General features: G+C 49.5%; 2 protein-coding genes across 5 annotated transcripts in view; both read left to right on the top strand.

Moving 5' to 3' along the window:
* Nucleotides 1-25502, top strand: part of NTNG1 (netrin G1) — a 195301-nt gene that overhangs the window by 124360 nt on the left and 45439 nt on the right. For all 4 annotated transcript variants that reach the window (XM_084866076.1, XM_084866075.1, XM_084866077.1 and 1 more), the window contains exons 4-5: nt 12904-13076; nt 21194-21220. In XM_084866076.1, the coding sequence (XP_084722202.1) occupies nt 12904-13076; nt 21194-21220 (200 nt within the window). The remainder of the gene's footprint in view (nt 1-12903; nt 13077-21193; nt 21221-25502) is intronic.
* The window catches only part of PRMT6 (protein arginine methyltransferase 6), a 237382-nt gene that overhangs the window by 170793 nt on the left and 41087 nt on the right, over nt 1-25502 (top strand). The window lies entirely within an intron of this gene.

Genomic DNA, 25502 nt, shown 5'->3' with positions numbered 1-25502 from the left:
TGGTGTGGGGAAATACAGTTGTGGTGGAGAGTTAAGGGACAGATTTGAATGGTATTGTACCCATGTCCACAGGTGGTATTTCAAGCTCTGAAAATTTTTTTAAATATATTGTATTGATTTGTTTATAGAGAGGGATAGAGAGTTAGAAACATCGATGAGAGGGAATCATCGATCAGCTGCCTCCTACACACTCCCTACTGGGAATGTGCCCGCAACCAAGGTACATGCCCCTAACTGGAATCGAACCGGGGATCCTTCAGTCCACAGGCTGACGCTCTATCCACTGAGCCACACCGGTTTTGGCTGCAATTTTTTTTTTAATCTTTATTGTTTGAAAGTATTACATAGGTCCTCCTTCCCCCCCCCCCGCCCGCCCCCCCCCGCCCCCCCCCCCCCCGCCCGAACCTCTTCCAGCCTGATCCTGTCCCTCAACTCTCAGGCCCTCTCCACCCCATTGTCTGTGTCCCAGGGATATGCATAGATTGGTATGCATACAAGTTCATTGTTCGATCTCTTCCTACCCCCTTCCCACCCTACCCTGGCTTCCCTCTGAGGTTCAGCAGTCTATTCATGCTTCCATGTTTTTGGATCTGTTTTTGATCATCAGTTTATTTGGTTCATTCGATTGCACATATGAGGGAGATCATGTGATACTTGTCTTTCTGTAACTGGCTTACTTCACTCAGCATAATGCTCTCCAGGTCCCTCCATGCTGCCACAGTTCCACACACCAATTGTTCCCTCCCACAGTGGGGAGACAGGTGCAGGGCATACCAGCTGGAGAGACCGGAAGTCGAGGTTCACCGCACCCATCACGGAAAGACTTCCTGAGGGTGGCGCCTGCGCAGACGTCACAGCACCTTCACTTAGATGTAGACCCCAAATCTGTCTCAAAGCGACGTTTGTTTTGGCTCAGTCTCCCCAGCGACCTGGAAATGCGGAGCTAAAATCAACTTTAGGACAAAAGGGGTTAGAGTCAAGGATGATGTTCAAGGAGCCACAAAATGCCAACCCAATAGAATTTATAGAGCTGTAGACAGAGGCTCCCATTTCTGTGTGTGTGTGTGTGTGTATGTGTGTGTGTGTGTTCATACTCAAAAGCATTCAGCATGAAAGGATAAAGTCAGACTTCAAATCCCTTCCAAGTTATTAACATAGAAGCTACGGGGATCCTATGAAATCTCCCACATTTTCGGTCTAGTTTTAAATGACGCCGAATTCAATCACCTTGTCTCTTGGGGATGTAAGATGTTCTCTGATCTTCAGTACCGTTCTGGGAAACTTAGGAGGCAGGGCGTGGAGTCACGTTGAAATGTTTATCTTGAGGTGTTTTCTGCTCACTTTGCCCACAAGAGCGGTAGACTTTTCCATTGTTGTGTAGACTCCTATTTTAGCAATGCAAAGAGCTGAGGTTTCTCTGTCAGAGTGACTGTAGAACATCTTGATTAAATATTTATACATTTCTTAAAATGTATATTGCCTGCCTGATCTATGGAGCGCGCACGTATTCATTAGTCTTCTTTACACGGGGCTGCTAAGCGGGAACAATGCCGAGCACACTCGGGGAGCGCGATAAATGTTTAATGGCATTAAGCCGCATGATAAATCGCTGCTCCTACCAGATCTAATTGGAAAATGGGCTGCATCCTGAACGGAGACGTGGGCATTCTAACCCAGTGTCTGCCCCTAAGGAAAGCGTAGATCCTCATATTTGCCCCAAATAGATTTTTTTCACATATAGGACCCTAAGGATGGAGACGGGACATAGAAACACGTGGGTTGGAGACTCATGAAAGAGCGCTGAGCCTCCTGAGGGCCAGACACCAGCGGGCCTCGTTCACTTCACACGCCCAACAAGCTGTGGCTGAGTGAACGGTCATCTATGGCCTAACAAACTCCGTGTGTGCCTGTGGGCAGACTTACCCCCAGGAAACATCCTCCCGTGTGATCCTTAAACCTGGACTATCAGGGTGTGTGTCCATTTTTTTGTTGCATCAGGATCGAGCCTGGAAAGGCAATGGTATTCTTGGAGAATGGCAATTTTCCTCATTTTTGTAAAACTTGCAATTATACCACCAATATATATATATATTGGTGCCATATATGTATATATGTACATATGAATGACTTGATTTTAAACTTTCAAATTTTAAACTTTCAGATTTTAAACCAAATTTGAAAAATACTGTTGATGCCTAAACACTACCAGAGAGGTAGGGAACTGAAACTCAGGCAGAAGGTGCGGGAAGTCTTATGGCGCATGACCCATGAACACAGAGATGAAGTGACCTGTGCTGGGGACAATAAGATAGATAGATAGATAGATAGATAGATAGATAGATAGATAGATAGATAGATGATAGGTAGATGATAGATAGATAGATAGATAGATAGATAGATAGATAGATAGATAGATAGATGGATGATAGGTAGATGATAGATAGATAGATAGATAGATAGATAGATAGATAGATGATAGATAGGCCTTTCACTAGTCCCTAGCCTAGTGGCGTTACCCTTACTTAGATCTTTAAATAAAAATGGCTGAATCATCTTTCCAACCTAGTGTAGGATGACGCCCTGTATTCTGTCACCCTATCCCCATGACTTCCAGGGTTGGGCGGGGTGAGGGGTGTGAGGGGGGTTCTGTCTCCTGGTGGCTTTTGTCCCCTTTTCCCACATCTGCTGCCTTCATTCCACCTCCACCTGCAGGACGGTTCTGACAGGGGCATGGCCGGGGGAGGAGACACATCCAGAGACACAGCCACATAGCTGCTTTAGGAGGGGGTGCCCTCCCCGGACCCGGTGCTGGAAGTGACCGGGGCGAACTAGCCAGGGTCAGCCTCCCCTAAGCCAGCCACCCACCGTGCAGAAGCCACATGCCTGCAAGTCGGTTTGGTTTCAAGTGGAGATCAGGGTCTGAAGGACGGGGCAGCAGGCAGACAGCTTTGGACTGAAGAGTCACAGCTCCGGGAAATGGGATGAGCCTGGGGCTCCGGAGGCACCCAGACAGGAGAGCCGAGCTGGGTGCCGGGCCAGGATCAAGGTCAGGAGCACAGTGGGCTGCTGGGGAAGGAGAAAAGCCCAGGGTGCTGCCGGTCCGGGAGCAGGACGGGCCAGAGCCAGAGGCTGGCAGCAGCACCTGTGTCCCGGCTCCGCCTGGCACCTCTGGCGTAGGGCAGGTCCTGACAGCCACCAGCAGGGACTGCACAGACCTACGTGGGCCCCTCGGGGGGCGGAGGCAGCCTCACCGTCAGCCTCGCATCTTCCTCTTTGTCAGCACGCTCCCGTGTTTGCCGGGGCATTCATGTAAGCCGCCTTGAAAGCCTCATTTTCATGCCTGAGACACCCGTCTAATGGCGCATCTATTTGACTTTTACTGCGCCTTTCATTCCTCTAAGTGCGGTAATTGACCTTTCCCCGCCGCCTGAGGATTAAACGCCGCAGCGCAGTCAGCATCTGCTCTTGGCAGCCCTGCCCGCCCCGGCCCTTTCCGCTGGGTGGGCACAGAGCCATCTCTGGGCCGCCGAGAGGGGACGCCAGGAGGTTCAACCAGCAGGCTGGCCGGACCCCACCCATGCACGAATTCATGCACCGGGCCTCCAATAAATACACTGAGTGGGCAGATTATTAGGCGATCAGAGATCATAATAATCTGGCCACTCAGTGTACTTGTATTTACCTGACCATATTCAATCTGTTGGATCTTTTTCAGAAATCATTGCGTTTCTTTTTTTAAAAATATTTTGCTATTGATTTAGAGATAGAGGAAGGGAAGGAGAGAAACATTTCATCTACTGGCTGCCTCTTTTACACACCCTGACTAGGGATCCAACCCACAACCTGGGCATGTGCCCTGACTGGGAATCTAATTGGCAACGTTTTGGTGCATGGGACAATGCTCAACCAAGCCACACCGGCCAGGGCCGTTACTTTTCTTTATTTCTAGTCTCAGAGTTCTTGGTGTTTTGCTTTAGAGCCTTTATTTCTAATCCTCATCTTATATGACACAGTTCAGGTCATTGGTCTGCTGGTCACAGCAAGCTGAGATCAAGTTCCTTTAGTGGGTGGGTTTTTCTTTCTTTCTTTCTTTAATGTATTTTATTGATTTTTACAGAGAGGAAGGGAGAGGGATAGAGAGCTAGAAGCATCAATGAGAGAGATACATCGACCAGCTGCCTCTTGCACACCCTCCACCGGGGATGTGCCCGCAACCAATGTACATGCCCTTGACCAGAATCGAACCCGGGACCCTTCAGTCCTCAGGCCGACACTCTATCCACTGAGCCAAGTGGTTTCGGCAAGTGGGTGGGTTTCTCTCTCTCTCTCTCTCTCTCTCTCTCTCTCTCTCTCTCTCTCTCTCTCTCTCTCCCCCTCCCTCCCTCATCTCTAAATTGCAACTTTTCCAAGGCTTGTTAACAAAAGTAGGCCTCCAAACAGTGGGGGGTGGGGAGGGGGGGAGACAAAGGTTTTGCTGGATGCACTCTTCTCTCTCGGTATTATTGTACTTCTCAGAGAAGGGAGAATTTGGGGGGAGGTATTTTCCCCCATTTTCCATACCACCCAGGGGAATCTAATTCAATGTCTCTCTCAGATTTTGTAGCGAAAAGTCAAAGTAGAGAATAAGGTTGCGGTAGCGTGTTCTTTTGTACAGATTCAACACGCAGCCCAGTCATAAAGCGATACCTTCAGCCTGATTCATTTTTAATCGGACTCTAATACAACCATTGGAGGAAATCGGACCTTTGTGAAAGACGACCGGAATGCATATTTATGGGAGCTCAGAAACGCACCCGCCAGTCTCACCGCAGAAGGAATTCTGTAGCGTCAGATCCTCCCCTGGTCTGCAGCCCGAGCCTGCGGGGACCGGCTTCCCGCACAGAGAGCTTGAGGCCTGTTCCCACCCTCTGTTTCTGTTGTCCTGGTTTCTCAGAGAATACCGAAGGAGGTATACTTATTTTTTTTAATATATATATATTTTATTGATTTTTTACAGAGGGGAAGGAAGAGAAATAGAGAGTTAGAAACATCGATGAGAGAAAAACATCGATCAGCTGCCTCCTACACACCTCCTACTGGGGATGTGCCCACAACCAAGGTACATGCCCTTGACCGGAATCAAATCTGGGACCTTTCAGTTTGCAAGCCGACGCTCTATCCACCGAGCCAAACCAGTTAGGACAGGAGACGAATTTCTTAATCCAACGAAGTACCCAATGAAGCATCATGGTAGAGTGCACATCCAACTGGAAATTTTAAGAAAAGTAGATGAAAGAAATATTTCACTTATGTGGGGCTTGTTCGTTTTTCTCTATAAAAAGAAAAACCAGGAGAGAAATTTAACTTAGCCGTTGGTTACGCGGTAAACCACGGAATGGCTGAGTCCATGTGAACATAGCGTGAGTACATCCCCGAGTCTTGTGATTGCCTCTTATATCAGGAATATAGTCCACACTCCTAACACCACGTGCTGCATCTCTCTTACAGATCTCTCTTATAGATCCTGGAACCATGAACTACGATCATTAGTATTTCTGGGACTGGGAACTCTTCAATTTCCTGTCTCCTCAAAGAGAACTAGAGTAGACAAGTTCGCCTTGCCTTGGTTTAATTTTCATGCAACACGCTCTTTGCATCCCGGTGTTCAGATTGATTGCTTACGCCGAGAACAGTGGCCGTCCGGAGTGTGATAATTGTCTCGTTAAAGCTGTCTTCCACCCTCAGCACCTCCTAGCTAAGCAGACTCCTGGGGAACACGGGGAGCGGTTCAGATCTCGCGATCCTATACCTGCGTCTGTCTCGTACGTGCGTCCTCTCAGATGTATATGCTCCCGTTTATGTTTCATAGTCCTGGCACTCGCATCTCCCTGGCAGGCCCGAGCAATGGAAAAGGGGCTATGTTTCATATTACCTAAAAGAACCAGCCATTTAGTGAATCATGCCATCTGATACTTCGCTCTGGGTAAGTTTAGGGTTTCAAGTAAAGTTTAAATGGCCCTTTTAGAGGGTTTTAAAGGTGTCATAAGGGTCTCTAAGTCATTTACGGCTCAGCTGTGCAAGAAGGCTTTCTGGCCCTCGTTCCATGAATTTTGGGAGCGAACCCATAGCCTCTGTAGTTAAGAGAAGATCCTAAGATCCCAGTGTCCGTGGAGAACTGATTAAGATCTCAGTTTTTATTTTTAGAGAAAACGGTGTAACTAACTACATTTCTCTGCTTCAAAAAAATAAAAATAAAATAATAAAAATAGGCCTAGACCAGTTTTCAAAAATAGTTCTTCCAAGAGCAGAGTCCAGGAGAGGACAGCCCGCCAGGGTCCATGGTGGGGGTGTCCATATACCAGGGAGACATGGGTTCAGGAGCGTGGGCACACTGCCCCTCGATTTGTGGGGTGGCTTCCTAGAGCCTCCAGGCCTCTTCTCTCTTGAGTGCTTCTCATAAGACAGGAATCCCAGCACACGCAGGGTACCCAGCCTCTTGCTTGGTCTGTCAGTGTGTGGCTGCTTTCCAAGGCTTACCCCATAAGCAGATACGTATTTGCCCTTGAACTCGGGCCATTGCAGACTTGATAAAAACACTTCTCTTGAAAGAATGTTTGCTTCCCAGTGACAACTACTGTCAGAGTCCGGGTTCGGCTAATGAAGGAAAGGGGGGTCGAATCCTGGAAAGATCGGGGCAGAGGGAGGTTGACTCAGGTGCTGCAGCACCTGAAATGAATACGGGGGTGGAGGGACGCTCATTAAGGAAAAACCTTCATTAAGTAAAACTGTATAATGAGGTCTCCTCTGCGAGGTTAGAGGGCATGTGCCCCGGGAGCACGTTGCTGGGGCTCCTCCGGGGCTGGGGAGGGCTGAGGTGCTAGACCCTCACCCCCCGCCTGTTCACTCCTCCTCCGGCTCAGAGCAGCGCCAGCTGGACCCACCGGCAGAGGCCTGGCTGCCCTCCGCGTCCGCCTCTTCGGAAAAAACCCGTTCCAAACGCCTGTGTCTCCGCGCCTCCGGAAGGCAGCTCCTAGGTTCCGTACACACACCTGGGACTCCCAGGAGATGCGGGTGGATCACATGCTTCCCGGGATAAATATATTAAGTTATGTAATTTAAAAAAAACCAACAGGCAGGCTGTATGGGTTAATTTCATACCGACTGGCAGGTGCACAGACCTCCGTGCTGGAACCTTCTTACAAGCGAGATGAAACTGACACGTGGCAGCTGGTCACCGGAACACAGGGGTGCGGACCTGGGTGAGAGCAGGAGCACGCGGCAGCCCATCGTTTTGCAGATTAGTGCTTACTTTGTTCAAAATATATCTATATCTATATCTATATCTATATCATCTATATCTATATCATCTATATCTATATCTATATCTATATCTATATCTATATCTATATATATAATTTCAGAGAGGAAGGGAGAGGGAGAGGGAGATAGAAACATCAATGATGAGAGAAATCATGGATCGGCTGCCTCCTACATGCCCCCCACAGGGGATTGAGCCTGCAACCCAGGCATGTGCTCTTGACTGGAATCGATCCCCAGGACCCTTCAGTCTACAGGCTGACGCTCTATCCACCAAGCCAAACGGACTAGGGCAGGCTCGCTTTGTGTAAAAGTCCATCTCAGCAGTGCCCGTATTTGACAGCGTGTGTGCACTTGGTCATTTACACACAAGTGGATTTCCCAGGTACAAGCAAGGCAGTGAGTTCTGTGGGCAACATCATGGTGCAAGGTGTGTGTGTAACTGGGGTTGGTGCGTAGGCTGTGCTCCAGAGCATCGGACAGATGAGCAAAGTCCGCCAGTCTCCACTGGTAGCCTCCCTCCCTGCCTAAGGTGCTGCTAGAGGTGGGAGCTGGGGGAGGAGGGGGGACGTGGAAGTGGATAATGACTCTGTCAGAGACCAACAGGCGTCTGGGAAATCACAAGGCTGGAGGTCATGACCCCTGAGAATTGAGAGCCATCACCGGCATTGTGAAATCCATCTTCCCCCGGGGGAGGAACAGCCACTGGGCAGGGGTTCCCATGGAGGATTACATGTCTGATGGCTGAGTATACACTGAGCTGTAGAAAATGAAAGAGAGTCATTTCCAAATACGGGCCAATGCGGGGGGCGCCTCAATGTCCACTTCCACATGACCAGCCCTAGGACATAGACCACACAAAGCCCGGGGACAGATGGCCAGGATCTGCAGCTGAAGTCACAGTTTGCACTGGTGTCCAAGCAGGGCTCTGTCCAGCTGCTTATTGGTCAAATATTTTCTGAGTGCTTATGCACCAGCGCTTGACACATGCTAGGGATGTTGTGGTAAATCAGGCAGATGGGACTGCCACTCCCAGGAGCTCACAGTGACAACACAACCCACGGCATGCCGAAACCGGTTTGGCTCAGTGGATAGAGCGTCGGCTTGAGGACTGGTAGGTCCCAGGTTCGATTCCGGTCAAGGGCAAGTACATTGGTTGCGGGCACATTCCAAGTAGGTGTGCAAGAGGCAACTGATTGATGATTCTCTCTCGTCGATGGTTCTAACTCTCCATCCCTCTCTCTTCCTCTCTTAAAAAATAAATAAAATATATTTATTTAAAAAAAATACAACCCATGGCTGTCGTAGAGACAGTGACCGGCCTTGCCTGCATCAGAGGAGCATGTGGGAAAGGCATTCCGGTGGGAGAAGACGTAGACTTCCCGGGAACTCATAGATCGTGTTATAGAGTGTAGACCCTCTCCTGAGAATAATGGGAAATCTTTCTATGGTTCTAAGCCAGGTTGGCCCACATATTTTGGAGTAAACAATGGTTTGGACTGTTGCGTGGAAATTGGGTGAGAGAGTAGTGTGTTTGGAGGTACCGGTAGTAGGCTCTGTGTAGAAGCCATCGCGACAAACCAGACCCAAGATGATGATGCTGATCTCAACGAGGGAAGTGGCAGTGGCCAGAACTGGGTGGATCTGAGAGCTGTCAGGAGGAGGCGTCTCAGAACCTTTGGAGAGGCTGAGTGATGTCAAGGAGATGTGGTAGGAAAAAGAGAGGAGTCATTCTCGACCAACTGACTGAAAGGTGGCGCTGTGTTCTGAGACAGAACCCGCAGGAGGAGGACTCAGTGAGAGCGGGAAGCCAAAGCGTGTGGTTGGGGATGTGTGGAGTCTGGGATGCCCAGGAGTGAGATCGCAGATGGAGACCCAGGACTTACCAACACGTCAATCAGATAATCCTCACGTGGTGATGATGGAGGGAGAGGAGGGGGCTCCCTGGATCTCTGTAGGTAACACAGAACCCCTGGATCTCCTGAACTGTTTTCAAACATATGAGCTTACTTTGCATATGTCTATTTTTTTTTTCTGGGAACAAAAATGGATGCAAGTTTGCTTTCACTTGCCGATAACTCAAAGGCAGTTAAGGACCACAGAAGAAGCCTAAGGGACAACCGGGATATGGGTGCCCAAGGAGAGTCACTTAGGCCGACCTTGCTGGGCCAGAACCCTCACAATAGCCCGGAAGAGAACACACAGGAGAAGAAGGTTCTGGAAACAGGGGAGAGAATCCAGCAGGGGAAAGGGAATGGTCTACGGAGTAAGATGCTCTTGAGGCAGGGAAAATATCCATTGGCTTTTCAACAAGGAGGTTGTGGATGATCATTTTTTTAAAAAATCCTCACCCAAGGATATGTTTGTTTTTTAAATTGATTTTTAGAGAGAGGAAGAAAGAGGGGGGAGGGGGAGAAACATCAATCAGTTGTCTCCTGTTTGTGCCCCAAGGGGTGATCAAACTGAAACATAAGCATGTGCCCTGACAGGGAATTGATCCTGAAACGTTTTGGCATATGGGACGATGCTCCAGCCAACTGAGCTACCCGGCCAGGGCTGTGGATGAACTTGGCAAGAGAAGCTATGGTAGCTGGAAAGAGCGAGATGAGAAGATGAGAACACAGAGACAGCCAGCGTAGGAAACTCAAGAAGAGAGAGGAAAACGTTGAAGAGGCAAATGGGAAAGACCAGGTGCAAAGTAGCTATTTCACCCGACACGCACGCATTAAGATGGGAGAGATTTATGCCAATGAGTAAAAATTTTAAAAGCACAGAGTCTTAAGCAGCCATCCACCAGACTAAACACACAGAAGCATTTAGGAAATCAGAAAGGTAGATAGCGGGGTGTCTAGAGGAGGCAGAAAAGACCAGGGAGAGTCATGAATTGAGTTGAGACCAGAATGATTCATAAGCTTTTGGGCAGGTGAAGATGACCCACTAAACATTAATCTATTCTTCTTTCACCTCCTCTTGTTATTCAGAGACTATTTCCGCAGTGCATATGAAGTCTTTAGGATGGAAATTGCCTGCATCTCAGAAGTGACTGCATGTATGAAAGTATTAACAGTAACAAGATATATCAGCCAATGTATTATTATTGCATTCTTGGTCTTCACACATGAAACCAGCCTATTCTTTGCCAGCGGGGGGGGGGGGGGGGGGGGGGATGACAGGGGGGGGGGGGAAGGTCCCATTGTTCATTTCCTCATTTGGAATTTCTGACACCAGAGAAGGTGCCAAGTCAGTGAACATGGGTGCTCCTACCACGTAGGTCCCTAACATCTTCCACGTGTAAACACACCCATAACTAAAGGCACTGATGCTGAAAGGAGAGAGCTCCTGTCAACAGGCAGCTTAGCACTAGCCGCTCCCTGCACGGAGAGGGTTGTTACTAGACCCGCTCCTAACGGAACACTCTCTAGTTCTCTTCACTGAACCATGTTTCTCTTCTCTTTGTCAGAGATGGCGCTCATGTCCATTTCCGGAGGCTCTGTGTCTGTCTGTGTCTGTGTCTGTGTCTGTGTCTGTGTCTGTGTCTGTGTCTGTGTCTGTGTCTGTGTCTGTGTCTGTGTCTGTCTGTGTCTGTGTCTGTGTGGAATCGGGGTTGTTGGCATAGTGGCCTTAGAGCTCATCACCACCGATGGCTCTGCAGAGGGCAGGGTGTAGCTACAAATGCCACAAGTTGTAGGAGATCCCAGGGGGAAGCTGAGGCTTATCCCCGGGGAACATGGATGCCCTGGGCTGTTAGGCAGAAGTGAGCCTGGCCGCTGTTTGGACTGGTCGGAGCCATCCCTCTGCTTCCCTGCCGTGAGTGTGGGTCAGCGTTCCCAACGCGTCATCCGCGCAGGCGCGCGCTCAGCTGTCACTGACAGACACCAGAGAAACCAGCAGCCCTTGTTGAGGAGCCTTCTTTTCCTCCCTAAGGAGGAGTATCGCTTCTTTTCCCGACTCATGCCAGCTGCCGCAGAGGACAGCGATGGAAAACGCCATCGTATTTCTTTGTCTTTATGAAACTTGATTTTCTTTCTGTGTTTTCATCCCGCATCCTGGAAGAGGCCACACTAGTTTAAAAACACACACACAGTCTGGCCGGTGTTGCTCAGTGGTTGGGTGTCGACCCATGAACCAAGAGGTCACTGGTTCGATTCCCGGTCAGAGCACAGGTCCAGGTTTCACGCTCGATCCCCAGTGGGAGGGGAGAGGAAGGTGCAGGAGGCAGCCAGTTGATGATGTTTCTCTCTCATCCATGTTGCTATATCTCTATCCCTCTCCCCTCTCTCTCTCTCAAATCAATAAAAACATATTTAAAAATAAGAATACATGCACACAGAGAAACATTCTCAGGTTCTGACTGTGGAAGATCTTGGTTCTTACCCCCCCCCCCCCCCCCCTATTTAGAGTGTCCTGGCTCTCCTTTGAGTGACATGCTCCTTCCCGAATGTCCTCCGCTCAGGTCATTCCATCCACCTAGGCTTTCATGGAGAGGACCAGGCCCGTGCCTGGGGTGTGACCATTTATAGCCTGCTCCCTCCACAGACATCAGGTTGGCCTTTGCAATTCTGCAGTCGAAGACGCTGGATGCGTGAATGGTTTCTGTGGAAACTGCAGATTCTGCTGTGGCCTCTCATAGATCATAGCTCCACAGGAAGGCTCCGGAGGTGAGGCCCGGGCTAAGGACCCCAAAGGCTTTGCTTTGCTAGGAGACAGAAGCATCTTTTCCCTGCGCCAGGTGACCCAATTCTCAGATTCCTTGGTGACTAGTGCATTGTCCGTGAGGGGGGCACCTGAGGGCTGGTTAGGAGCCTCGGTGAGAAACGCTTCTGATGGGAGATGGGGGCTGAGGCATGAGAGCCGCTGATAGAGCCACAGAGGCTCCATGAAATACATTGGAATAGCACACTGTCCTGTGGCTATCTTTCTTCTTAAGCACATAAGAATTGCCCTAGCTGGTTTGGCTCAGTGGATTAAGCATCAGCCTGCAGACTGAAAGGTCCCGGGTTTGATCCCGGTCAAGGGCTCATGCCCCGGTTTCGGGCTCTGAGGTGGTGCAGGAGGCAGCCGATCCATGATTCTCTGTCATCATGGATGTTTCTATCTCCCTCTCGCTTCCTCTCTGAAATCAATAAAAAATATTTTTTAAACATAAAAATAAACAAAAAGCATTGTCCTCTGGTCTCAGGGAGAACAGAGCAGAACATTAGTTCCAACCCACATGCAATTGTCATAGATGTGATGGTATCCCAGCAGAACCTCTCAGGTGTGGCCGTGGTGTGGATGCCTGGTGAGGGGGGTAGTAAGGAGGGGAGGAACTCCTTGGTTTCAGAGCAGGATTGTCTCAGGGAGCTTCAGGCCCCAGAGAACAGACTCGGGCCCACTGGGATCAGCATTCCTCGCGGTGGGCTGTGAGGACAGGCTGTGTCAGAACCCTAGCCACCTCCTCCCCCCCTCCCCCCCAGGGCACTCACTGGAAAGATTCTGAGGGTGGTACTGCAACTCCGCCTTTTCCCAGGTGGCACTGGAGCCACCACCCCATGACACAGGTAGGCAAAGGCTCCATGACCCCCAGGCCGGCCTCCCTGACCATGACCTCTTGTCTCTCCCGCCCAGGTGCAAATGTAACCTCCACGCCACCGTGTGCGTGTATGACAACAGCAAGCTGGCCTGTGAGTGTGAGCACAACACGACGGGGCCCGACTGCGGGAAGTGCAAGAAGAACTACCAGGGCCGGCCGTGGAGCCCGGGCTCCTACCTCCCCATCCCCAAGGGCACCGCCAACACCTGTGAGTAGTTCCTCCCACCCCGGCTTCTGTGCGCCATGAACCGCGTGTTCCTCCCCATCGCACCCGGCCTCTTCCTCTGACTCCTCTTCCCAGCCGCCGGTCCCCTCTCCGGAATGCAGCTGAAGACCCAGGCCCCGTCTCAGCACTTTTAAGCCCATGTCAGCACAGGGAGCCCACTCACTTCCATCTGCCGGTGCTCCCATCACGTGGGCTGGGAGATGATGGCGATATTTTTTCTCAGTGGCTGAAACAGGTGCTCTCTTCCCTCCCCCAGATTAGTTTCCTATAAAACTAACAAAGACGTTAGAACTCTAACTCGACGTGAACCACCAACAACTTCCACTGGAAGAGTCTCTAAATAGTTGCAGTCCCACGTCTCACACCGGGAGACCCGAGAGAGCTTTGTTCTGAAATGCTTCCCTCTCCAAGGTTAGCCGCAGCCTAACTTTGTCCAGTGAAAGAATGGGCTTGTTCCAAACCCCGTGGTTGAGAATGTCACGCGGGGCCTGGGGCCTGTTAGCAGAGACGCCCTTTAGAACAGGGACGGGGAACGTCCGGCCCGCGGGCCGTACGAGGCCGGGGAAATCCTTTGATCTGGCCCTGCCCAGGCAGTAGGGGTGAGTTAATGAAACGTTTGACCAAATAGAACAGGCTAAGTTTTTAAGGTGATGATTTTTGAATGGCCTGGGAATGATGAGATCAATATCCAAATGGCCCTTGGCAGCAAAAAGGTTCCCCACCCCTGGTTTAGGTAAAGAGAGTGACTGTAGGCATGCGAGGGCTACCATGAGAAAAGATACGTTTGTGTCCCCGTGAAAAGAGGCATTACCTGTGCTTACAGGAAGTCCTGGGGGTGCCCCATGACCACTCTCATGTGCCCTCCATGAAATCACGCTGTGACACACTCAAGGAGAGAGGTCACCACTTCCAGATGATTCGCCCACTCCCGGGGATGAGCCCCTTAGCCACTGGCACAAGCCCACGCTGCCATCTTTCAGAAGCAGAGAAGGGGTGAGGTTGCACCTCCACCCACCCAGGCGAGAAGAAGCTACTAGAGCAGGAAAACTCGCAAAGCCACCGTGCAAGGCAGGGAATGTTACCAGGAGCTCCAAGCCACCGCTGGGAGAAGCCAAAACCTAAAACCAGTGCCACCGGCCCCAGGGCCTTATCAAGGTACATGCAAGAGCAATGAGCCCAGTGACAAGCCGTGGAGTGTGGGGGCAGGAGATGATGATGACATTTCTGTGAAGCAGAGGGAAAAAATCGCTCAGTGTAAGGGGATTCGGCTTCTATCTGTGTTAAAAGGGAAAAATGACCATCCAGCTCCTGAAATTAATACACAAAGCCCTGTTGGGCAGAAATGTTGATTTTTTTCGGGGAGATTTTATTAACTGGGCCTCTCCCGGGCTTTCCCGGATCACCGCGGGCCATCGCTCACGAATTCCGAAGGAACCCCAGAGGTTATTTATTCTGCTACCCAGTGGCCAGCTATCTGAGCATCGCCATCGCCACGGTCATCAAATTGAGTTTAAAAGTTCCCCACCGTGAAAATGGCTCCGATTTCATTCTCAGCGTCTGCCGCATCTTTAGTGAGACAGGACGGGAGAAAGTCAAGTTCACCATCACTGGCTGGCATCCCCGCGGGCCCGCGGGGCAGGCCAACATGTCCAGGCCACCAGAGAGGCAGCTGGGCACACTGCCGTCCAAGGCGTTGGCTTCTACGCAAGCAGGACCCTGTTCTTCCACCTGGAACTGTGCTCCCACGTCTGTTTATTTCAAGACATTCTCACGGGGGAGACCTCCCTGTGCCAGCCACACCTTTCGTGGAAATGAACGTCAGGCCACTCCCCGGCCCCAGGAACGCACCCTCCTCCAGGTGTCCTCGTCGATTCCATCGTCCATCCATCTCTTCCCTCTTCCTGTCCTTCCATAGACGGTCAGACTCTCCCCCATCTCTGTAAACTAGGAAGGTAACAGGTGGGCGCGGTGGCCAAGGAAGTTGGAGCTAATGTTTTAATTCTCAGCATCAGGAAATGAGGTTCAAGACTCCAAAGCTTACCTACGATGGTCCCATCTTGCCATGGGAACTTCCCACAATGGAAGCAACCCCTTACCTGGCATCAGTGGTGGAGCACGCACGGCCTCCAGGATCCCATACCGCCCCGTCCATTCACTAGCCATGTGACTGAGAAGAAGTCAACGAACCTCTCCAACCCTCGTGCCCCCAGCTGTCCTGTGAGGATCACGGCAGCGCGTGTCCCCAGGGCATTCTGGGAGAACAGAATGAGCTAGTGCAGCAGTGTGCATGGCATGGCACCTGCCACCAACTAAGTATTCAAATCAAGTCCATCTTCGGGATTCTTTTCCCAGGCAGGCTTGTCCCATATTGGAGGACAGTTTTCCTTTTTATCAAACTTATTCCTTAACATCAATAGTGAGTGTCTCTGCATTTCCAACTGCCTTTTTTTTTAAAAAAAATAGAGAAAGAATTACACTGGCCCCGGGTTCTTTTCCTACCGGGTCAGCATCAGTAACTCCTTTTTCAGATGTGCACACCTCTTACGTGGTTTCTGGCCCAGGAAATCTCATTGTTTAGTGTGCGAATTTAAAGTCAGGCACAGGACACTTAGAGCTGTTATGGTTCTCATTGTATACTGGCTTTTTCTTATGCATGTGCATACATGAGCTCATGGGCTCATGTGCATGCAGGCATCTTTCTCCCTTCCCCTCCCACACATATATACACACACACAGGCCTGTGAGTCCATTTGGTGAATTGCAAGTCAGTTCTCAAAGAGGGACACTTAGGATATGCCACATCCTAATTCAAAAATGGAAAACGTAAGAAGTAAAAAGGCAGTGGCTGCCGTCTCTGACCACTCAGCATCCCCTCCTCGGTGACTTGGGAACAACACCCATGCTGGGTAATCTCTGGGGGTGTGCATCGAAATCTTTTCCTTATTTCTTTACAGAAGTGGGTAGAAGTGATGTTTTATCGGTAAGACGTCTCTCTTCTTCTTCCTGTGGATCCTCGTGCTATTTCTGAGGGAATCCCATTTTGAATGTTACTTCTGGCTTCTGAGTCCACAGCAATGCTGTCCAGATTCTCTTGATGCTCACTGATCAGCTCATGAGTAAAAGTATTAGGCCGCACCTCTTTCCGTTCTAATCCCTGCAGAATAAAACAAAATATTTTTCTACATGGAGATGCTACAAATGTAATAATTGACCTTAGAAACTATCATTCCAGGAAGGATCTATAATAATAAAAGCGTAATATACTAATTAGACCAGACAGCCAAACAACCTTCCAGACGAAAATGGGGCTGCAAGGGCCAACCCCTTTGTATGAATTTTGTGCATCGGGCCTCTAGTAATATAATATCACCAAACTGCTTTCCATACCATGTTCTATGACCCTTAAAAGAATTTAATGGCCAAGGAATTTTGAAAAATGCTGTCCACTATCCTAACTCTTAGCTATTCACATTACCTTATTTTAAAAATTGGAGAATCCTGTAGTCAAGTAGCCAATTTAATCTGTTTCCCAGATTTCTTGTTTGTAGGACACTAATAACTTTCTATTTCTAAATTACTCTTTGAGGGACAGGCTATTCTAATGAGTTCCTTCAGGCTGTAGACAGAAATGTCATGGAGGCAGACAGAAAGCCCAGCTAGTTGAGCTGCATTCAATCTCCCACTTTCCTTCTACCGACACGGTCTCATATTCTCCCAAGAAAGAAAATTAAATTGGTCTGACACTGACATTATTTGTTTGCTCAGAAATCCAACTTGAATTGTTGCACACGACCCAGGGCTCCTCGGAGTGAGGGGAAGTAATTGGCGGTGGTTCTCTTCTTTTCTCTGGTATTGCATTTGCATTGATCGATTTATATTTTCCCAGGTTAACACATATATGTCATCATCCAGACAATTGCCAACGTGCTCTAAGTGCATTAGCTCATTCTTAACTCACAACCACCTTACGAGGAAGATGCTACTGTGTTCACGCTGTAGCCGTGGAATCAGGAGGCAGTGGAGGGGAAGGAACCTTGGAGGTTTACATAGCGAGTCAGGCTCAGAAGGAGGGCCAGAACCCTGCTGTGTCTTAACCCCCATCTTGCTTCTCGGGGGACCTCAGTGACTTCCTCTCGTCTCTGCTTCTCTCCCTGGATCTCTACTTGTTGTTTCTTTGTCTTCGAAGAACCCCCTTCTGCCCTCGCTTTACATTTTCTGACACCCCACCTCTGCCTCTTCTCGATCTACAGGTGTTTTTCATTTCCTTGATATTCCGATCTATACCTGGGTTTTAGTTCTTGGTAATATTGGTTCTATACCTGGGTTTTAGTTCTTAGTATTATTGGTTCAATAGTAATCTACCAATTATAGTCTGAGTTTTTCTAATGAATCCAGACAATTTTGCCAGCTGTGCAAATCTCAAAGTCAACACGCTGGATCCTGAAGTCATCCCGTTCTCTTCGCTCTCAGTGGAAATCCTGCTCATTTTCAGGACTGCTCGTCAATGTCAGCTCCTCAGCGTAGCCTGCCTAGGCTCTCCCATGCCACATCAACTGCTCTGTCCTCTCCGGAGTCTTGGCAATAGATGGACCCTTACTATTGGTCACCCACATTCGAACAATAATGCTAGTTTCTCTTGATTAAGCTTGCCAGAGGCTTTTAGGCTTTGGAAAGTGCTTTGCGTGCTTTCTTGCCTTCAATCCTCACTGTTTCCCCGCATTCTACAAATAAGGAGACACAAGCACAGAGAGGTTAATTAGGTGCCTCAAGGTCCCACAGCGAATGCATGACAGAGCAAGACTTAAACTCAGCTCTGTTTGACTTCAGGAGCTAAAATGCTAGCCATTTAAGAATGGGGTTATCTTACATAATAAAACCCTAATATGTAAATTGTCCCTTGACCAGGAGTTTGACTAGGGGGCAGGGGCAGCCCTGATCAATGTACCCACCTGGGCATTATAGGGCTCTTTAAGTTCACTTATTTGTTCACCAGGTAATTAATTCCATAAACACTTAAAGAATACTAGAGGCCCAGTGCACGAAATTCGTGCACGGGTAGAGTCCTTAGAGGCTGCTGGCTGCTGGCCAGGGCCTCCCTTCCCGTGCTCGAAACTTTTTTAATAAGTGTAATGGGTTTATTAAATTCTTTGCCAGCTGTCTGTAGAGGACCAAAACCCAGGTGTTTGGACATTAAATAAGAAACATGAGGGAAAGAAGAACATTTGAAACTATTCCAGCAGGCATCCCTTGACAGTCAGCTGTTCTCAACTTCAAAAATCTTTATTCCAAAGAGCAGTCGGGAAAAAATCTCTTCGAAGCAATTCCCATCTGACAGCAATGGAGTAGGACATGGCTCACCTGGTGACATCTCCAAAAAAGGCCAGCCGCCACGTGAGGAAGAGCCTGCATTTTAAGCATCCAAATGTCAGCTGATGGAAAACAGGACCTCACAATAGCCTTGCTTCGGGAGGATTGCAGCTGTAGCCAACACGGTGGCGCTCTGCCCTGGGCTCCCCGGAGGAATGGAGACCGTTTTTGCATGAGTCTGAAGTGTTTTACTGCAGCAAGGGCCTCATCGGTCTTGGGGAGTGGCTCACGCACCCCGAGAACTGAGAACTTCACTCTGCATTATGCATGGCCCTCTAGCTCCCCGTGCGTTTGCAAGCACATGAGACGTCTCTTCCTGCAGCCCACCTTCCACTCTCTCTGATGGATGACACAGGCGAGCAGCTTCCCCCAGTGGAGCAGGGTTTTCAATCACGGGGAAATTTGGAGCCTCCTGCCATTGGTACTAAAATGATGATGCGGCCATCATTCCTCACTCAACAGGGGATTTGCAAAGGAAAAAAAATTTCAGTACCAAGGCGCTGTGGCAAGGGAGCCTATTGGTTGTGAGTCAGGAGTGCTGCCGCCCTCTGCAGAGAGCGTGGTCAGCTTGAGCTGCCTCACTGGACAGCGCTGAAACATGGAAATGGAAACTGGGGTCTCCGGTTTGTGTTGATCAGTGATCAGTAATTGATCAGAAGCCCCATAAACTCTGTTCATTTAAAATTGAAAGACTGTGGCCCAGCCAGCATGCATCATGCATCAGTGGTTGAGTGTTGACTATGAATTAGGAGGCCACGGTTCAATTCCTGGTCAGGACACATGCCCAGGTTGTAGGCTCAATCCCCAGGGTGGGGCATGCAAGAGGCAGCCAATCAATGATTCTCTCTCATCATTGGTGTTTCTATCTCTCCCTTCCTTCTAGAAACCAAAGAAAATATATTTTAAAAATAAAATCTAGAGAATTTTAATATATCTAATAATGGAACATAGGATTTCAGTCCTCCCAAGGTGTTAAAAAATAATGGCCAGCTTTTGTTCCTCCTTCTCCGCTCCCTCCGAAGAAATAGGGAAAGGGCTCTTGGTTTTAAAGAAGACAAAGCTAGGAATCTACAGGGATCCGTTAAAATAAGCAGAGGGCGGTGGTTCAAAAATAAATACGAAAATAGAAGTTTAATGATTCCTCCAGTTACCACCTGCTGGTCCACTTCACGATGTAACCAGCACGTCCGAACGGCTCATTAACAGCTGTCCTGTACGCGCCGCATGCCGCGTGTCAGACGCTTTTATGGATTATCCCTGTCAGCGTGCACAGCAGCCCTCTGCGGGAGAGAGCATTAGCCCCGCGCCAGGGAGGAGACGGGGTAGAGCGGGGAGCTTGCCCCCAGTCACCCAGCCGGTCCACGGCAGAGCATCCCTGTTCTTCCATCTCATGCTCTCACCCCGAATTTAGCAGAGAAGATGCAAATCTCTGCCTGTTCATTGGCGATATCTATCATGGGGCTGTTTGATGAACAACTACCAGGGGTCTTTAAACTATGGCCCGCGGGCCAGATGTGGCCCGCAGAGGAGTCTGATCCGGCCCGCCAGGTTTTTTGGGCAGTGAGCGCAGCCGAGGTGTTACAGTAGGAATTAGTAGTTCATATAGTCCGGCCCTCCAGCTCTCTGAGGGACCGTGATCTGGCCCCCACTTTAAAAAGTTTGAGGACCCCTGACAATGGTCATCGTAGCAGAGATGGCGAGAGCACATACCACCTGCAAGCCATGTTCTGAGTGCTTCCCATAAGTCAGTTTCTGTCATCTTTGCAACAACACTGTGAGGCAGGAAGCTGAGCCTCCTGGAGACTCAGCAGCTTACCCCGAGGTCACACAGGCAGCGGGGGCAAGAGGAGAGCTCCCAACCCACAGCCTGTGCCTCTGCTTTCTTGGCCAGGGTTTTTTTTTTTTTTTCTTCCTCTTTTTATTAATATTTTTTATTGACATCAGAGAGGAAGGGAGAGGGGGAGAGAGAGAGAAACATCAATGATGAGAGAGAATCATGGATCAGCTGCCTCCTGCATGACCCTCTCTGGGTATCAAGCCACAACCCAGAACTCGGGACCTTTTAGTCCACACGCTAACGCTCTACCCACTGAGCCAAACCACCTAGGGCTGTGGTCGGCAAACTCATTGATCAACAGGGCTAAATATCAACAGTACAATGATTGAAATTTCTTTGGAGAGCCACATTTTTTAAACTTAAACTTCTTCTAACGCCACTTCTTCAACATAGACTCGCCCACGCCGTGGTATTTTGTGGAAGAGCCACACTCAAGGGGTCAAAGAGCTGCATGTGGCTCGCGAGCCGCAGTTTGCTGACCACAGACATAGCACATTGAGAGAGACCTAGTCTGTTATGTGGGTTTCTCTGCAGAGGTCCACGCTGGGTCTGTTTGGTCCTCTGTGCCCGGAAGCCGAGTTTTTAATATCTTTTTTGAACCACAAACACATGTCGCTCACCTTATAAGCCAACACAGCATGTGATTTGATATGAAGCTGCCTCGAGCCAACTGCGGGAGCCGAGCCTGGATTTCCCGACTCCGATGAGTCTGGAATTCTACAGCGAAAGCAAAGTGGCTTCCGCGGAGGGATGGAGACACTGCTTTCTCCGAGCCGATGCCCTCATGGTCCGGATGTTATCGCGTGTTATGTTTCTGAGATTTTTATATTGAGTTCACGACGCCTAACTAATACACATCTAACAGCTTTTCTCTCTCTCTTTTCTTTTTCCCTAGGTATCCCCAGTATTTCCAGTATGGGTAGTAAGTAAAAAAAAAAAAAAAAAAAAAAAAATCACCAAGCAGTCAAAGCTAGCTTCGCTTTGTTGTTCTGCTCCTCAGATCTGTTTTCCCCTCCTCCATTTCTGATACAAGTAATTTCTCGGTGGATTGAATGATTGGGTTCGTTCTCGGCCTAGATGTGATGAGACCACGTGAGAGGGCTACCTGGGCAGACCCTGGGGCTCAGGCACAGCCCAGCTGCCCTGCAGTCTGACCAGTGAGGGCCGCTTCTCAGGTGCAATTCCTGGAGTCACCTGAGCTCATTTGGCCAAAAGAGGAACAGTCCTATTGGCCCAATTTAGTCACCAACAATCCGATGGAACGCTCCCCCTGGACGAGCTTTCCACCAGCATTTAGCACAGTGGTCGGCAAACTCATTATCAATACAACCGAGCCACACTCAAGGGGCCAAAGGGCCTCATATGGCTCACGAGCCGCAGTTTGCCGACCACAGATTTAGAAAATCAGAACAGACGCCAGTGAATGCTTGCGCGTCCATTAGACTCCAAGGAGAATCCCGGAAGCCAGGGGGAGGGAATTGTGCTGTCCCAGCAGCGTCAGTCGTGGTGAAGGCCTGAAAGAAGCAGGTTCTGTTCAGGATTCGTCTTTCTGGAGGGAAAAGCGAATCAGTCTGTCTGTCTTTCCCTCCTAAAATACCAAGGTCCAGGTTTTCCTGATGACTTAGCTTTAAGTTTGCTAAAGAAGAGGGATTTAAAACAAAACAAAACAACAAAAAATACATGCAGCATGGAGGAGCCTGGCTCCTAGAAATTTCTACAAGAAATCTTTTCATGGAAATATAAAGAATCAAAAAGAAAATGCCCCTTGGGCCCGCAGGGAAAGTAGGTCTGATGCCCCAACCCAGAGCCCTTCCCAGCTGTTCAGGGAGAATGGGGCGGGAGCTTTCTCATTGTGTAGGAGCCAAGGACCCCTGACATTGGCCTGAAAAGCGGTAAGGACTCAGAACTTGGCAGAATCGCACCCATCTTGACCCATCGCACCCTTCCTGGTGGCTCCAGCCTCTGGCTGCTGAGTAACGGGAAAGCAAGCCCCGAGGAAGAGAGCCTGGGAGGAATTCTCACAGCTGTCTCCCCTCCCTGTCCTGGGGCAGTGCAGGGTGACTGCTGCAGCGAGACCATCCCAGCATCCCATCCTTTAAGCCGGTGGTCGGCAAACTCATTAGTCCACAGAGCCAAATATCAACAGGACAACGATTGACATTTCTTTTGAGAGCCAAATTTTTTAAACTTAAACTATACGGGTAGGTACATTGTTATTGACTTAATTAGGGTCCTCCTAAGCTGGCCTTTGCTAAAATCTCAAGGGGCCGAAGAGCCACCTATGGCTCACGAGCCGCAGTTTGCCAACCACGGTTTTAAGTACAACAGCTTCCCGAGCCTTCTAAATGCCAGCCAGGTGTTCCCACTCGCAACACAAACCCCCGTTTGCTGCAGCCTGGGCCCGCCCGGCGCGGATTGGTTAAGCCGTGGCAGGGTCGGTGCCGGGTGCAGAGGGAAGGCGTGTTCTCAGCCACGGGAGGCCCCCAGCCACGCACACACAGCGTCCTCTCTGCGGATCGCGGAGAGCGCTCGGGGCTGCCCCTTGCAGAGGAGCGGACAGGTCACAGACGCAGGCCTCAAGGTACAGGGCAGGGACGGGCCCTCGGGTGGGTCAGCAGACACGCGTGTGCTCCTCCCAGGCCTGGTGGGTTAAGCCCAATCACAGAGTTCTAGTCTGTTCCCCAGTTTCTAGCCTCATCTCCCTTTGCAGCTTCTACCTGATTCTCCACCTACTGAAATATCTAGGACAGGGGTCGGCAAACTCATTAGTCCACAGAGCCAAATATTCAACAGGACCACAATGGAAACTTCTTTTGAGAGCCAAATTTTTTAGACTTAAACTTCTTCTAACGCCACTTCTTCAGCATAGACTCGCCCAGACCTTGGTATTTTGTGGGAGGGCCACCCTCAGGGGGCCAAAGAGCCGCATGTGGCTTGAGAGCCGCAGATTGCAGACCACGGGATCTAGGAAATGGTCCCATCAACTGATAAAGAATTGTCCGCTATTGCACTCCTAGACCCTTTATGTCTTTGGAATTCCTCCTCCTCTCCCAGCCTTGCTTACGTCCTTTGCCATGAATCCTACGAATCAGATCAGCCAGTCTGTGGCTTCCCCTGACGTTTGCACTGCCCACGGGGCCTTTTGAGGGAGGCCACCCAGGGGTGCAGGGGCCGCAGCGCTCAGAGTCCCCCTTTTCTGCCTGACTGTAGCCACGCCCCACGACCTGCTCCTTTCAGGCCTTGCGGGTCACATTTGAGAGCAGACAGGGTCCCCAGGGGAAGTGAGCGGAGGCGGATGGTGGAGGCCGCCGTGGCCATCGGCCGGTCTGACGTGTCAGAAATGGACGGACGGAAAGGGGGTCTCTGGGGCCGGGAGTGTTTCTGTGTGGGGCGTGCGGGGCGCGAGCTGCATGGACCTGTCACTGTGCCATCCACGGGCCATCTCATCCCGCCGCCTTCACCTCATGCCTCATCTCCGAGCATCAGCAGATGCTGACCTTTTACACACCCAATCGGGAACCCCCGTTCTGTGGGGCTTTGTTTTGATTTCAAATCGCTGGTGGCCCGAAAGGATGCTGCGTTGTGCCTTGGGGAGATGTGTTCGGCTTTATTATTGACTGGGAACATCTAGCTCATGCATCCCCAACCGAAACCCTCCAGCAGGTAACGTGGGCACCTGTGCCCTGCCTTCACGGGGCCTCTGGCTGTTCTCCGTGGAGTGTGGTGGGTGTTCCCTTAGATTTTTCCAGAAAACAGGATGTAAGAGCTTCCTGGGGTCACCCAACATCATGCAGGACTAGCTTGCTTGTTGCCTGGCATTCACGTCCAGAGACGTATGATAGCCCATCAGACATGATTATATCTCTACTCCAGGCTGCTTTAGTGGCATCCTCATGGTTCCTTTGTGGGCTCAGAAGGCACTCTGCTGGATTCCTTTCCTCTCTGGGGCAGGACTTCATGATAGATAACTCACTGCCCTTTCGAGAAGGGGAGTTCCAGGTACAAACCTTGGCCAGGGCTGTTCCCTTCATCCCACAGAAGGAATCAATGACCATAGTTCCACCAAGTATATGCAGAAAGATGCCCTCACCCTCAGGAGACCCTTCAGCTAAGTGCATCTCAAGGAACACGAATGATGTCTATTATCGACGTAAATTATTAATGTATATAACCATAAGTTCACATACATACAAGGGCTGAAGATGTGGGAGCCCTGATAGATGTCAATATAGATCTCGAACTACCAATACCTGTATTAAGTCAGGTTCAAATGCATAAATAGAGTGGTCATCCTTTCTGATCATCTGCTAAACGTGTTTGAAACAAATTTCCCATTAAGGTCATTGGTAGCTGCTGCTGTCTCTCCATGAGCAAGTAGGTTGTCCAGTCATCCCCAAAGGTTGTTGATTTCTCAAAACTCAGTCATTTCCATGTACTTGGGCCACCACTGAAGAAAACACTGGTGATGTTGTCAGCAATGAATGAATCCCAAAATAGATCATCCCCAGAATCCCTGGGTACCTGAGGGGGTAGTAATTCATTCAGGTTTTTCTTTTTTTGTCTTAATGTATTATGCCCGGATAAGCAAACTCACAATTCATTCAAGTGAACATTTGTTGATGCTGTTGATCCAAACTAATAGTTGGTTTGGTGTGGGCGTCTCTGTTAAGGTGGCAAACTAATTGTTACCTCCTAACATGTATTATCTGGTCCTTCATCCTGAAAAGCAAGTGATTTCACTAATTATGTGGAAACGGCTCTTAGAAAGAACATAATTAGAGCAGCAAGCATTGGCCTCAGGTGCAGATGGGTTTGTGTGGGTGATTATCACCTTAAAAAGGGATGAGATGAGTCGGAGGTTAAAGCTAGACCATCCGTTGAAATGAAAGATCATGTCCGAAAACACCATTTCAGAAAACTTGGAATTTTTTTTTTTTTTTTAATAAATCCAAGTATTTCTTTGAAAAGCAACAGAAGAAGAGAGAGGGAGTCTTTCTGTGAACCCAAGTAAACACGATTGCCTTAAATGACTTTCAGATGACTGGCATGAAAAGCATAGAATGTGGGTGGAGGTGTTTGGCCATCCCCTCCTCTCCAACGCGTTCAATTCCAGACAATCATTCACGTAAGGGAAATAGTTCTATTTTCCTGTTTGCTCTTACAATGAGCATCGCCTTCATCACAGAGTCAAACATCCACCTATA

The sequence above is a fragment of the Pipistrellus hanaki genome (assembly GCF_964339955.1).
Source record: "Pipistrellus hanaki genome assembly, chromosome: 18".
NCBI lineage: Eukaryota > Metazoa > Chordata > Mammalia > Chiroptera > Vespertilionidae > Pipistrellus > Pipistrellus hanaki.
The sequence above is the reverse complement of the archived record's forward strand: the minus strand, read 5'-3'. Positions and strand labels throughout refer to the sequence as shown.